This window comes from Crotalus tigris, unplaced genomic scaffold (assembly GCF_016545835.1).
Source record: "Crotalus tigris isolate CLP2741 ecotype Arizona unplaced genomic scaffold, ASM1654583v1 scf7180000017725.2566008, whole genome shotgun sequence".
Classification (NCBI taxonomy): domain Eukaryota; kingdom Metazoa; phylum Chordata; class Lepidosauria; order Squamata; family Viperidae; genus Crotalus; species Crotalus tigris.
This window is the reverse complement of record NW_024096593.1, coordinates 2,097,139-2,111,674: the sequence shown is the minus strand read 5'-3', so window position 1 is coordinate 2,111,674 and position 14,536 is coordinate 2,097,139. Positions and strand designations below refer to the sequence as shown.

Sequence of the window (14,536 nt, the reverse complement as noted above, 5' to 3'; positions counted from 1 at the left end):
AACCTTACACAATTAAAGTATATTAAATACAATATTTTAACAATATAAAATTTAAATCTCTGACTTTCCAAAATAAGTGCCAAATATCCACTATTTGTTAACAACATAACAAAGAAAAACTACTAAAACATTTTGAGATAAATGTTAGTTTCCAATAATCTCTTTGTCATACTCTGATTGTTGTTCAATATTTATAGATGTTAAAAAAACATATATCTCTGATTTCAAATCTTTTACTCTAGATTATTTGCCTTGCTGTGTAATGTGTATTGATATGGAAGTCATTCTTAAATTTTGTTAGCCTTTCGTTGTGATTATATGCTACTAATTTTGCCATTGCTGCATATTCTCCAAGTTTAATCTCCCAGTATGGTATCTTCAATAGTATATTTCTTTTCAGATTTCCAGGGAAGAAATGGCAAATTGAAGACAACTCCATAAAAGTCAGAACCAATGACCATGGCAGAATGAAGAGCTGGTAAGTGGACTGGGCCTTCATAATTCCTTTTTGGACAAGGAGATGACATGAAATCACCCACAAGTGCTCCAGACAGTTGCTCCCTGTGAACAGAATGCAAAACAGCAGTCTCGGGTGGGTTTAGAGCTCTGGGAGACAAAGGAAAATCCATCTTGCTCAACCCATGGTTGGCACCTTTAAGGAAACTGGCTTCACAGAAGTTTTAAATAAAAGTTTAAGGACTTATTTTTTTTTGGTATATACGGCAAAAGCATAATTTAAACCTTGATTTTAGAAAGTTACAAATGGTCTAAGGGTCCAAATGATTTTGAAATAAGATTTTGGAATTAATTTTAAAGAATTTTTTTCACTGGAAAAGTTTTGCTTTTAATGCATTAAAAAACACAAGACTTTAAATATTGGACACTAGAGGGAACTAGAAGTAACTAAAGATTACAATTAAAAGAAAAGAAGACTCAAATCTGACTAATGAAACAAAATATTTCAACATTGGACATACAGTATTGAACAATGGACCCAGAAATTAATTTTAAGAGTGTCTGTCATTATAAATATACTGTGATTAAAAGATACTATAAGAGAACAAATATTACCTGCCCTGATTGAGACTGAGTTGAAAGTGGATTTAAAAATAACTGACTACATGAATGACATGGAAAAAGATATTACACTGGATATAAAAAAGAAACTGGTTGAGGTCTTCATAATTAAAAGGAATATACAAATGATGAACCAAGAGACTGATCTGGAAAAAGTGAAATTAAGTTCTGTGACATTATTTGAAGGAACTGAAAAGCAAGATTGTCTAGAAGTGAGGGGAAGGAATACAAAGTTAGATTATTTGATTAAGATTAAAATAGATATATTGTTATCTATGGTAACCCTTAATGGACTTTTGCTAATATCAGGAATGAAATGTTTTATGCATTTGTTTATATGTAAGAGATGGGATATAGGAAAAAAGACCATTTGCTGTATTTTAAGAAAAGATGATAAAGTATTAAAATTGTTTATATTTGTGATGAAAGAGAACCTTTTCATATTTTTTATTTTTTTACTATATTGTTTTTTTATTTATTTTTTGACCCATTAACTATGATTTCCAATCCATATAGAAATGGCCAGTGGCAATTAAAATCTCATCCTTGACTTCGCTCAGCATGGGATAGGATCAGGCCAAAGCACTTATTAAACAGCATGTAGCAGATACAGAGCACCAATTGGATATAGCTAAGACTCCAAACTTTATTAATGGTGAATCCAACAGGTATGCTGCCTTCTCTATGGCTTAACTAACCTTGATATACCTAAGCAGAGAAAGACCGTTACTCTGGCACAATGTCATGCCCTCCCTTCAGTTGTCATTGAAAGCCTATCCAAGAAAATTCCTTACGCAGAGGCAATGCCTCTATAGCTTTGGACACATAGAAACAAGAGAACATGTGCTTCTCTAGTTTTTGTATTACAGAGACTTTCATATTAGCCTTAGCTTACCATCACAGGCAGTCTTCAACTTACAAGTCATTTAGTGACTGTTCAAAGTTACAACAGACCCCCCCCCCCCAAAAAGCTCATGACCTTATTTCAAAGTTATGACTGCTGCAGCATCCTTGCATTCATCCTTACAACTGACCACTGGGGGACTGTAGCATCTCCCCACCCCACTCTGCTGGGTCCCTTCAGCCATTCATCCACCCAAGGAAAATCAAGCAGATTGAAGCATGTGTGAATTGGCTGGAACCGTCAAGCCTCCAGCTTCCTTTCTACCCAGCTATCACACTGGTGAGATCTCCCTTTGGTCATCAGCCAGCTGATTTTCCCTAGGTTGCTGGATGGAAAGGAAGCTAAAGGACTCCAACAGGCAAGAAACAGAGCACAGGATGCCTCAGGAGGCCCAACGAAGGTGAGCCTCGGCCTGCGCTAAGCCTCCTAGGGCCTCCCCCATCCCTTAAGTTGTCTTGTTTAACAGCCATCACCACTTGCAACTGTAACGAGCTTGCTCCATTATGGTTGTAACCTGAGGAGTATTTGTACTGCGTTCAAACGCAGGACAATTTTACATACTGTTGCTATCAGATACCAACCTTCCACTATAAACATTACCAGGTTCTGTGTAGCAGTGTTCAAAATTCATTGGATAACCCATACTATAAACTAGATTTAATGAGCACCTGGTTCATCATATTAAGAATGCTTTGTAATTTGATATAATCTTGCACATATTAATTCCTTATGTTCTTCTATACCCATCCGAGGCTCCTGACCCCTTTTAGATTTAATTTTTAAATTTATGTATCTTTTATATCTTCTTGCTTCTCATAATACTTTTTTAGAGAGTTACATTTTCATTCTTGATGTATCTTTTATGCTTTTTTAATGACTGTATCCCATCTTCCTTATGCTGGTCTATGATCATAATCAAGATTTGGTTTGATGTTACATCCATTTTTTATTCTGAGAAAACTATCCTTTTGGTCAGGAATCAGATGTACAGTCTGATACAGTTACAACATAAAAACAACACACCGGGGCAGCATATCTAATGTTAAGCTTACATTTATCAAATATGATGTTGTGCTTTTCTATTTATATTACAGTATAAATGAGAATTATTGCACTTCTTAAGCTATGCATGTATTGTACAGAAATTTACAAAAGATCTTAAATCTTAAAGTAATTGTAAAGTACATCCTAAATACATGTAATTGTATGGTTAACTCCATTACATTCACTCACTTATTTTTAAGTGTTCCAAATTCAAAATCACAAATGGTTGAAGGAAGGACAGCATATCAGCGTTTCTCAACCTTGGCAACTTTAAGATAGGTGGATTTCAACTCTTAGAATTCCCAGCCAGCACAACTGGATGTGCTGGCTGGCGAATTCTGGGAGTTGAAGTCCATCCATCTTAAAGTTGCCAAGGTTGAGAAACACTGGTCTAATCAATGGTTAGTAATAATGAAAATTAAAAAAAATCTCAATTGTAGTTAGTCTTGAAATGACAATTAGAATATTATGATTTAAGAAAATAAGAAAAATGGAATTATAAGAGCTTCACTAAGTTGTTGAATGTTATGTTAAACATGATAACTATGTCCTAGAATAAGATTTATCTTATTCTATGTCCTATCAATAAGATTTAGGAAGCCCCTAAGCCTGTTGAGGAGACAAAATAAATTGTGCTTAACAATATAAAAAAGTTGCCAAGATTCTGAATAAAAAAAATAACTTCTCACAAATTGTGGTGCTTACTTCTTTCTGTCACATTAAGTTCTGGATTTTCTTTCCATTGCATTTTTCTTGTAACTTCCATACCTTCCCTACTTTAATATGTTTGTTAGTTAAAAGTCAGCACTTCACCATCTCTTTTTTTAAAAAATTGGGAATGTTACCTTGCCTATCTAGTCACTGAAAACTCAGAAGACCGTCCTTCCCACTTTGGCAGTCAAAAAGATTTAAGTGTAGCTATTCTCCAGTTTGTAACTATTACCATTTGAGTACTATATGCTGTTTTAAAATAACTTTAAAGATTAAACAAATCACACTATTTTCCATTTTTTATTTCTTTCCAAATTAAAATACAAACAACATTGAAACAGGAAAATGTTCTACTTTGTTTTAACATTAAAAAAAAAAACAACCTTTCCATACAGGTTATATAACTTTACAATGGAAGGAAGAAACAAAACAATTATTAAGAAAAGTTAATATGAAATATTCCATCTTCAGAAAGGCTCACATTCTCCTCTTCTGTGTACTTATGTATAAAACTGTTTAAAGGGAGAAAAATTATAATACATTAAACAAACTCATGACAGATGCACAATAATTATTGTAGCTACAATTCACAAATCATTTATTACTACTGAGCAGGAATATAACAAAATAATTTTTGAAAGAGGGAGAGAGGGAGAGGGAAGGAGGGAGGGAGATATGTTTGGCTGGCCCTAATGTTGTCTTCTTTCAGAAAAATACTGAAGTTGTGCCATGGCATTAATGGGATAATGGTTTACTCCAGGCTTAGACTGCATGTAAGATGCCGGTCATTTTTTTTTCTTTTTCAAAGAACTTTAATGTTTTTAATTACTGCCATTAAACACTGCTGGTTCTATTAAGTTTATTTTATTCAAGACTTTAAATAGGAAGTTTCTTGTAACCATCTCAGGATTCCTTTGGAAAGAGTGATTACAGCATAACATAGCAGGCAGAATTGAAAAATTCCTTTGTTTTTATGGAAAATTTTTTGCACTACTGAAAGAATCCATAAAGTACAGTTCCAGGATTGATTTGGCCCATGGAAGTCTCTGTGTGCGATTTGGCAGCACCAGGCTAAGGATGGGGAAGGGAGATATGAAATATGGAAGTTCCTATTTTTATCAAATTTATATATTTACTGTTCTTTTTTTTAACACAATGATCTAACATGCTCATCAATCCTCTTTCTGCCATATGTCTAAAGTAATTAGATATTTCATTTTACTTATTACATTTTTATGCTGCCCATCTCCCCTATAAGATGACTCTGGGCAGCTTACAAGTTATAAAACAAGTAGAAAAATAATTAAAATATTAAAACTACATAGATTAAGATTTTAAAACTATACTGAAACTAGAGAGCGGGGTGGAATGGGGATGAAGTCTTCTCACCCTGCCAGCCACCTCCAGCTGTGAATGTCCTGCTCAGGTTTCTCAGGCCAACCAGAAAAGCCTTCCACAAAGCCAAAAGGGTGGAAGCAGTTCTCACCTCTGGTGATAGGGTATCCCACAGGAATGGGGCCATAGCGGAAAAGCTCTTCTCCTTGAACCCGCCTGCTGGAATTCACAGCAGACAGGATCCATAGCAGGCTTCTTCCGCTGGTGTGAGTGGGGCAAACTAGTCCCATTGGGGAAAAATGGCTACTCAGATAGCCTGAACCCATGCCATGTAAGGCTTTAACAACCAACACCTTGAATTGGATCCAGAAGGAAACTTGTGCAGTAGCAATGTTATATGTGCAGCCCTAGGTGCTCCCAGGATTGTGTGTGCAGCTGCATTCTGAACTAGCTGCAGTTTCTGAATACCCTTCAAGGGTAGACCCATGTAGAGTGTGTTGCAGTAATCCAGCTGAGAGATGACTAGGGCATGAGTGACCACGAACAGGGCCTTGTGATCCATATAAGAACACAACTGGTGCACAACAAAGTTGCACAAAGGCTTTGCTAGCACGACTGCTACCTGCTCTTTGAGGAATCATGAGTTCAGAAGGACCCATGTTGGGCAATGACTTCATCTGGGGTATGCAACCCCATCCAGAATTAATGATAAACTACTGGATCCTAATGTCCCTTGTACCCACAGCCAATGCATCTTACCTGGCTTCACCCATTGTCTCCCATCCAGTATTAAAATGTTCCCAATGACACCTTTCTTAAGTTTTTCCTATCACAATATCTTTAAACTAACTGAAATTGAACTCACAAGAAATTCCAATTTTCCTATCAACTTTCATTTCTCCAAATCCAGAAAAAATAATGAAAATTTCATTAGTCTTCTTGAACACTGAAACAAATCAACCTCCCCAAAACTATACAATACTGGAATTACAAAAGGAAACAAAAGTTTTAAAAAGCAAACAGGAAAAATTGTAAGGGAAATATAAACACTTTTTAAAAACAAATAACACTCTTGCATTAATACATTACTCATTCCTAGAATTTGTTTTTATTTCAAAGACTGCAAGATGAGAAAAGTTAGGTTTTAAATGATAAAACCAATAAAGTTTTAATTGGATAATTAAAAGCTATTATTTTATAATAAGCATATTTACCATTATTTCCTCTGATGAAAGCATCTCCATATTTATTTTTCAATTGTCCATTTACATACTCTTCTGTTTGCTCCAGAGCAATATTCATGTAGCCATCCAAGCAGGCTAGTACACCTAGAATTAAAGTCATTCACATATTATAATGTAATCTTCCAAGCCTAGTACTGTTCTAAAATTTAAACATAAAGATATCATTATATAATGAACAGCTAGTGAGAATGAAAGTTAGTTATGACACAACAGCCACCCTACTTTTATCTATCTAATACAATGTAATAGTCTGCCAAAGAAATTAAACATACAAAATGAGAAAAGAGAGCCTACCTACAAATAATTATTAACACCATTACCTCTGTCCACATCTTTCTATCTTTATAAACTATCCTTCACATTACATCCTCAAATTAATTTATATACTCCCTTTTGTTCTTTAAATTTACCACTTTTTTTTGAGACTCTCACCAACTCTAATTAAACATTACTTCCTTGGTTATGAGCCATTTAATCTTTTTTAATATACTGTATCTGTTTTGCAATTCTATCATGTATTTTTCTATATGACCAAACCACCTCAAAATAGTTCTTTCATGCTATTCATTTTGGTATTCTATCCACATGCAGCACTCTCATTCTTGACCCTATCTAGTTTTATTTTACATCATTCACTTTTTAAATAACCCATTCCCGCTGCATTCAATTTGTTTTAGCTTTCTCTTGACATACACAGCTGTTGCTTTCCTTATCAACCAAGCAGGCATAGCCATTTGTTTTCTGACATTCATCAAGATTTTGATCAAAAATATATGAGAAATAACATCACTTTCTCAGGCACACTTAACAAACTAATCCTCTACAAATTTTATTTCATTCTTAATTTATACATCTTTTGACAAATTAAATATACAGGTACAGGTAATCCTCGACTTAGAATCACAACCAAGATGAAAATTTCTATTTTAAGTTGGGGTGGTTACAAATCAAGATAAAGATCATAATACAGATATATAAAACCATTCACATGGATAATTTTTTCTTCTTCAATCACAATGTCACAACTCCTATAAATACAGAATTCAATTTTGATTAAGAATTTTTCAATAACAGGCTATTTAAGGATAATCTGTATCTATTTCATTTTTGAAAGAGTACATAAATCTATCATAGTTGGAAGATGAAGCAGGAAGAATATACCTCGGTAATCAACTCCAGAATTTAATTTCACAACAACTGGTCTTCCTATGATTTGCTTCAAGAAATCACTTGGAGTTTGTTTCCGTAGACTCATTTTGCTATTTTTCAAGTGCTCTATGGAAAAGCAGAAATAGGAATCTAATATTTGTCAAAAACATAGCTAACTTTAAGAAACTCAAAATATTTATTACTTCAACATTACAGTACCAGTCACCACACAAAAGCACTATATTCAACTATATCATCTAATATTCAAAGCAGTACATGTTGTCCACAGTTCTGTTAAATATACAATTAAATCTGCAGCTGAAAACATTCAAAATTGTCAGACATAATTGTGTTCTATATGCATTTTTATACAGAATCATTTGGTAATCAATAAATTAAGCACAGTGAAAAAAAACCTCCAAACCTTAATATTTACATTTGGTCTTAGTAGGTTTCCTAAAATATTATTAAAAGTATACCCTTAAATAAATCCAAAACATATGTGGCCAATTCCAGTCCCATATATTTAAGACTAAGACAAATTAAAATCACTTGACTTATATTTGACTAAGTTTGTATAGGAATGCAGTGCCCTTTTTAATTCTAACATCTGTGTTTAGCCAGGGGGCTAGTAAAAACGATATTTATTCTAAACATGTAAGGCAGAAGTAGGCAACCTCTTTATATTTAGGACCTATACTTTTTTAACCTTTAAGGGCCATAAGAGGCATAGCACTGATATCAGTTGAAATAATTCACTACTGCTATGTCTCTTGTGATTCTTACAGGACATTTTTAACACAGCAGTTAAGTATGATAAAGATCTTAAAGTATCTCTTTTCTTCTTTATTTTAACAAAATTGCAGAATCATGCAGTCAAAACTCTTCATTTTGCCATCAAATTATGATGGTGAAATTTCATAAAGTTCTTTGTGGCTTCACAAAATAAGTGATGGGGTCAAAAAAAGGCTACCATCCACAATGTACATTTAAAGCTACAATATACTAGAAATGTACTTGAATTCCTAGAGTCCCACATTCTAATATTCCAGTTTATCATTTTCCTCCATATTCTTTGCCTCAGATTTTCCTACATTTTCTACTTTTGATTCCAGATCATACAAACTCATCACTTCTATGTCAGCTTCAATTAACACTTTTTTCAGCATTTTGCAGCTTCTTCCAACGGCAATTATTACACGGGGGGGGGGAGAGGGGTAGCGTCAGGCAAGAGTATTAAGATGCAAATATCTCTGAAGACAAACAGAAAAATAACAACAAAAACCTCTTTACTGGGCAGCATAAGCACTACCTGTAAGACCTTTAGCAGCGAAAGTATTCCGCGCGCGACAGACTCGCTTCCGACAAGCTAATAAACGGGGAAAACCGCTACTTCTGCAGCCGGATCTGCGGAAATCCTATCAGCGACCCAATTCTGCGCGCCGTGAGGTTGCACCGTCCTCAAAGGCGGCTCAAACGCGCACCGCGGGAATAGTGCTGCAGCCTATCCCGTCTGTTCCAAGCGCCTGGCCGGCGTGCCCGAAAAAGGTGGCGGCGGGAAAGGAAAGGAAGCAGGAGGAGCGGAGAAGAAAGCTGAAGCTCAGCGCCTGTGATGAAGGGCCGCCACCGCCATTCAAAAACTTCCGCAAAAGACGCAGGAGCAGCAGCAGCGGAGGCGGAGGCAGCGGCGGCAACGCTCCTGAACCGCCCCGCCTTCTACTACAGCTCACGGTCCGTGCCTTTCCTGCCCGCCTTCACTCACCCGGGTTTCTTCCACTTCCTTAAAATCAGCTCAGCCAGTTCCCCGAACGAAGGATGATGGGCTGCTCAACGGACCAATCAAGACTTCTCAGCTGTGCGCTGCAGCTATGGTGGCCAAACTCGGCCAAAATTCCTCCCACCTCTGTGTCCTAATAGGTTTGAGGCAGGCATCGGGGTTAGCGCAATTTATAGGGGCTTTCTTACCAATAAATATACACGTACGAGATCGGTTCAGATTACTCTCTTACAAAATGCAATAAGTTAAAATCACAGTCTTTTTATTTAATTCAATGGATTAATCAGCAGTGTTGGATACCCACGAACCCACCACATTTGACGTTTATCAGGAAGCAATTAAATATTCTGTTGTGGTTTTCTTAGGTAATTGAATAAGGGCAACCATGTGAGATAAAAGAAAAACTAGTACAATCTACTTTAACTATATATCAAAAGGAGGAGATATGAGTAAACATATCTTAATTGTTCTTAATTTGCATATGATTTGTTCCAATTATTTGCATATGATTTGTTTTCTCTTACATAATAAGCTTTTTTTTTCATGCATCATCTGAATATCCTTCTTGTTTAATAAACAACTTCCACTTTTTAAAAAATAGTTCCTTTGACAAGCAAAGCAGGAAGTCCACTCCAGGTGCTGGTATGTCTGTAAAGCATGCTTCCTAGAATAATGGTGTCAAGGATACACAAAAAAGACAAGCAGAGAAAACAGAAACATACCTTAGGTATAGTTTAAATTATTTTTCCTCAAAAAAAATTATCTTCAGATTGAAGACACAAGTTGCCAGAAAGGTCCCTTGCATAAACTGTGTTGGAATGTTTTTTATCATTTATATCCACATCAGAGAAACATTGGGGGCAAGCAACTTCTGGTGACCTAATTCAGTCCTTCCAGTCCTGTACAGCCACATAATAGCCATGTAAGTCTGCATGAGATCCCCAATGCAGTATAAAGTCTTTGGCATCCACTGCTTCCTATATTTAGGCATTATATCTCCTGTGAAAATGTGTCCCCAGAACTGTCAGTTCGTCTAGAAGAAACATTACTGTTATTAATAACTTTGTATAATAGGAACTTATATTTGTATGAGAGCCTTGCCCCATTATATGAGTGACATAGGAAACAACTGAAAATTGTTGGATGCCTTTCTATCATTCGGCGACACGGGGTGAGGTATCATCAGTACGCGGATGATACCCAATTATATATCTCCACCCCGTGTCCTTTCAGTGAAGCAGTCGACGTGATGTGCCGGTGCCTGGAAGATGTGAGGGTCTGGATGGGGGTGAACAGGCTTAGACTCAACCCTGACAAGACCGAGTGGCTCTGGGTCTTGCCTCCCAAAGGTCAACTGGATGGTCCATCATTAGTCCTGGGGGGGCAAATTTACCTCCCTCAGTGCAGGCACGCAACTTGGGTGTCCTCCTGGACTCACAGCTAAATTTGGAACAACATCTATCGGCTGTGGCCAGGGGGACCTTTGCCCAGGTTCGCCTGGTGCACCAGTTCCGGCCTTATCTGGACCGAGAGGCTTTACTCACAGTCACTCATGCCCTTGTCACCTCAAGACTGGATTACTGTAATGCGCTCTACATGGGGCTACCCTTGAAGAGCGTTCGGAGGCTGCAGTTGGTTCAGAATGCAGCCGCGAGAGCGACTGTGGGCGCGCCAAGGTACGCCCACGTGTCACCTATCCTCCGCGAGCTGCACTGGCTTCCTGTGGGTCTACGGACGCAATTCAAGGTGTTGGTTATCACCTTTAAAGCCCTTCATGGCATAGGGCCAGGTTACTTACAGGACCGCATTCTGCCGCATAGTTCCCAGAGACTGGTGAGGTCCCCTAGATTGGGCCTCCTTCAGGTCCCGTCAGCCAGACAATGTCGGCTGGCGGGCCCTCAGGGAAGTGCCTTTTCTGTGGTGGCTCCGACCTGGCGGAATCAACTTCCCCCCAAGGTTCGAACAACTGCCACCCTGCCGGCCTTTAAGAAAGCCGTTAAAACTCTCCTGTTCCGGCAGGCCTGGGGCTGATGTCCCCGGGGGGGGGGCGGGATATGATCGGACTTGCGGTATGATTGTATTATTTTATTGTTTTATTCTTAGATGATTGTTTTAATTTTGTACGCCGCCCTGAGTCCTTTGGGATTGGGTGGCATATAAATAAAATTAAATAAATAAATAAATAAATTAAGTTTTGAAAATTCTAATGAATGAAAATGCCAGAAGTGAGTTCAACCTTCCTTATAAGGACAAATATTACAGGTGTATAACATATAATTATAATAATTTAAAATATAAATAGCATATCTGGAGGAAGTCCTATATTTAAAATATATATCTGAAAGGTAAAGGTTGCAAGATTTCTTTTGAAAACTGCTGATTTACCTGGATCAGGCAATATAAATTTTTTGACATAATCTCTCTTGATACTGAATATACTTCATTATCAAAGGTTAATATGAATTTTAGAAACCACCAGGGTTACATGTCAGATTCTAATACGAAGTTTGATGCATATAAGAAAAAGGTCTTTACAACAGGAAGCATTCAGAGGAAAGGCCAAGTAACATTACACTGTTATACTTACATGGACTGGATTGTATGTAATCTGCATTCATTCATTCTTTTATCTGGAAACACTATTCAGCATTAAGATAGTGCCTTTTATGCTAATATTTGTAAGTAACAGAGATCTTTCATGTTTTGCTGGGATTAAATATTCAACACTGGAAAAAGCACAGTAACACTATGTTTTTTACTCAGCAAGTTTCCTCTAAACAATTATATCAAATCAACTTGGTTGAAATCTAAGAGCAACTTCAATCAATGAAGTGTAAGCAAATGCAAAAGAATGCATATTGGGATAAATATTTCTGAGTTGATGTACAGTATGCATTACTGTAATCTGAATTCATTGTGCTTGATCAGAAATTTAAAGTTGTATATATTAAAAAGTTGGGCCTTAAAAAAAGGTATCACTGTTGTGCAAACAGAAAAACTGCAATGACCATATGAAATCAAACTATTACATATAGCATTGGTCAGCATATAGTATCTCATAGAGAGACTGTTAAGCTGGCTAAAATACATAGTTACAGATAAATTGATCAATAGTTTGGAGTATCCCATGAGGAAATGTACAATTTAGAGACCTGTATAGCTTATTTTAAAAAAAGGAAACGGAAAAAAGTAAAATTTTATATGGTTTGAAGAAAGTTGGCATAAAGATACTAAAATCAAATTCGAGCAAATGAGATAACATAAAATGCTTCTTATCATACCACACAGGACCTTGCTATCACAAGATATATTGATGGCTGTCTGAATAGTTATAATCTCATGTCCTACTGTGGGCTTGTCATGACTGCTTTCTATGAGAACAGTGGTGCATTAAATGGGCCAGGGCCAGAGGCAGATAAACCATTTGGGCTAGTGGACACAGTTTCTAAGTTCATGATGTTACCTTATATGGAAGCAGTTGATGGTTCAACCATTTACAGTTCTTTGGAAATATTATATTTATAACAAGGTGTCAATTCTGAATAATATTCACCCAACAAGCAAACTGAGGTATGTGTTATCTCCTTTACCAGGCAAAATAAATGCTCATTAATTATTAACAAATGCAGGATAATATCAGCATATGAAAGAGAAATATGGTTGAATTCTATCTACATATTTTTATAAGGATAGTGTAATTGTATCTGTTAACAGGCAACTTAAGATGCTACATTTTCTGAATGACAAAATGTAAATGATATGGTCTTTGGAGGGCTTACCTGTTTATTGTTAATAGATTGTTTAATAGATTAGAACTCTGGAAGGGAAACTACAGTTCAGCTAGGTTGGTTTCACATAACTTACTTCAGTTAAATCACAAATAGTCTTATGTGTGTTGATCAACAATTGCAGATAATTGCTCTCTTTTTAAAAACTTATACTGATGAAAAGATTTTTCATTGGAGTACTTCATTATGACACTAGGTCTCAGAGCTTTAGCAGAATATTAAACAAAGAATCAAATAAAGGCTATCCTTGTCTTTTAATAAAGATGAATTTGAAAGGTGAACATTGGAGGTGACAGAAATTATTTATAACTTGGTAATAAAAGTTTATGTCTAGCATTCCATATTTCATACATCTATGTTGGCCTTGAGACACATAAAAAGTTGCCTTTATACACTGCACAATTGTTGAAATGTTATAAATCCATAATGATTCAATTCATCGTAATTTCTCAGTCACATTTTAATATTAACATCTTCAGCACAAAATAAAATGGTTGTGAAATTATAATACGAAAAGTAATGTCAGGCTTTACCAGTTCACCTTAATGAAGGGAATTAAGTCTATGGAAATGCACCTTCTGCTGAGTGTCAAATGGGAACAATTTCAGAATTCTTCTGCAGAAGATCAAATTAAAAATTTCTCACTATCTTTAAAATATATTTGACTGTCTATTGCTATCCTTTACTTACATACAGACACAGACATTCTTTCACCCCTAGCTATTTATAAAGAAATCTTTCTATAGCTGTATAGAACTCTAGGGGTAAAAAGAAATTGTGACTCAGAGTTATATTTATTTTATTTTATCTATAAGTTAAACATTGGGATCTGAATATAGATCTTTTTAATACTCATATTTTATTGTATTTTTAATTTAGGTGAAATATTAATATACATTGTAAATCCAGTTTGTTATGCCCTACGCTAAATAAATAAATCTGTAAATTGTCCTGAAATAATGATCTATGGTTGCAACATGGCCAAATATAATGCTGCAAACACTAAAAATTTAATTCATACAATCCTTAATATATAACTGAAGTTAAAAATTGTATGTTGCTTTGGAAATACGGGTATTCAAGTAGTAGAATAGATACTAAGATTAGATATCCAGGTGCTCTTTCATCCATTAGCAGGCACATCAGTGATAACTTAAAGAGGATAACCCAAAGGTGCTTTTTCAAAAGGCAACTGGACTTTGTTTTTCCTTGAAGACATTTCACTTCTCATCCAAGAAGCTTCTTCAATTCTTCAGCTTCTTGGATAAGAAGTGAAACATCTTCAAGGAAAGTCCAGTTGCCGTTTGAAAAAGCATCTTTGGGACAACCATGACCTGGATGACCAAGAATTTCCATAGATATTTAAAGAGGATAAGTAATAATAATAATAATAATAATAATAATAATAATAATAATAATAATAATAATAAAAGACTGTGGCAAAAGCAAGCAAGGGTAGTACCAATAGTAATAGGCTCCTTGGGTGCAATCCCAAAACAACTGGAGC

General features: G+C 35.8%; 1 protein-coding gene across 2 annotated transcripts; it reads right to left on the bottom strand.

Moving 5' to 3' along the window:
- Positions 1 to 4,017: 4,017 nt before the first annotated feature.
- LSM6 (LSM6 homolog, U6 small nuclear RNA and mRNA degradation associated) lies at positions 4,018 to 9,269 on the bottom strand. 2 transcript variants are annotated; one of them, XM_039338999.1, is made up of 4 exons: positions 9,227 to 9,269; positions 7,477 to 7,590; positions 6,286 to 6,399; positions 4,018 to 4,248 (listed from the first exon to the last, which is right to left on the bottom strand). In XM_039338999.1, the coding sequence occupies exons 2-4, from the start codon at positions 7,568 to 7,570 to the stop codon at positions 4,214 to 4,216; spliced, it is 243 nt and encodes an 80-aa protein (XP_039194933.1). In that variant the 5' UTR covers positions 7,571 to 7,590; positions 9,227 to 9,269; the 3' UTR covers positions 4,018 to 4,213. The 2 variants fall into 2 exon arrangements, with proteins under 2 accessions (XP_039194933.1, XP_039194931.1); XM_039338997.1 differs by lacking the exon at positions 9,227 to 9,269 and adding an exon at positions 8,777 to 9,220.
- Between the last annotated feature and the right edge of the window lie 5,267 nt (positions 9,270 to 14,536).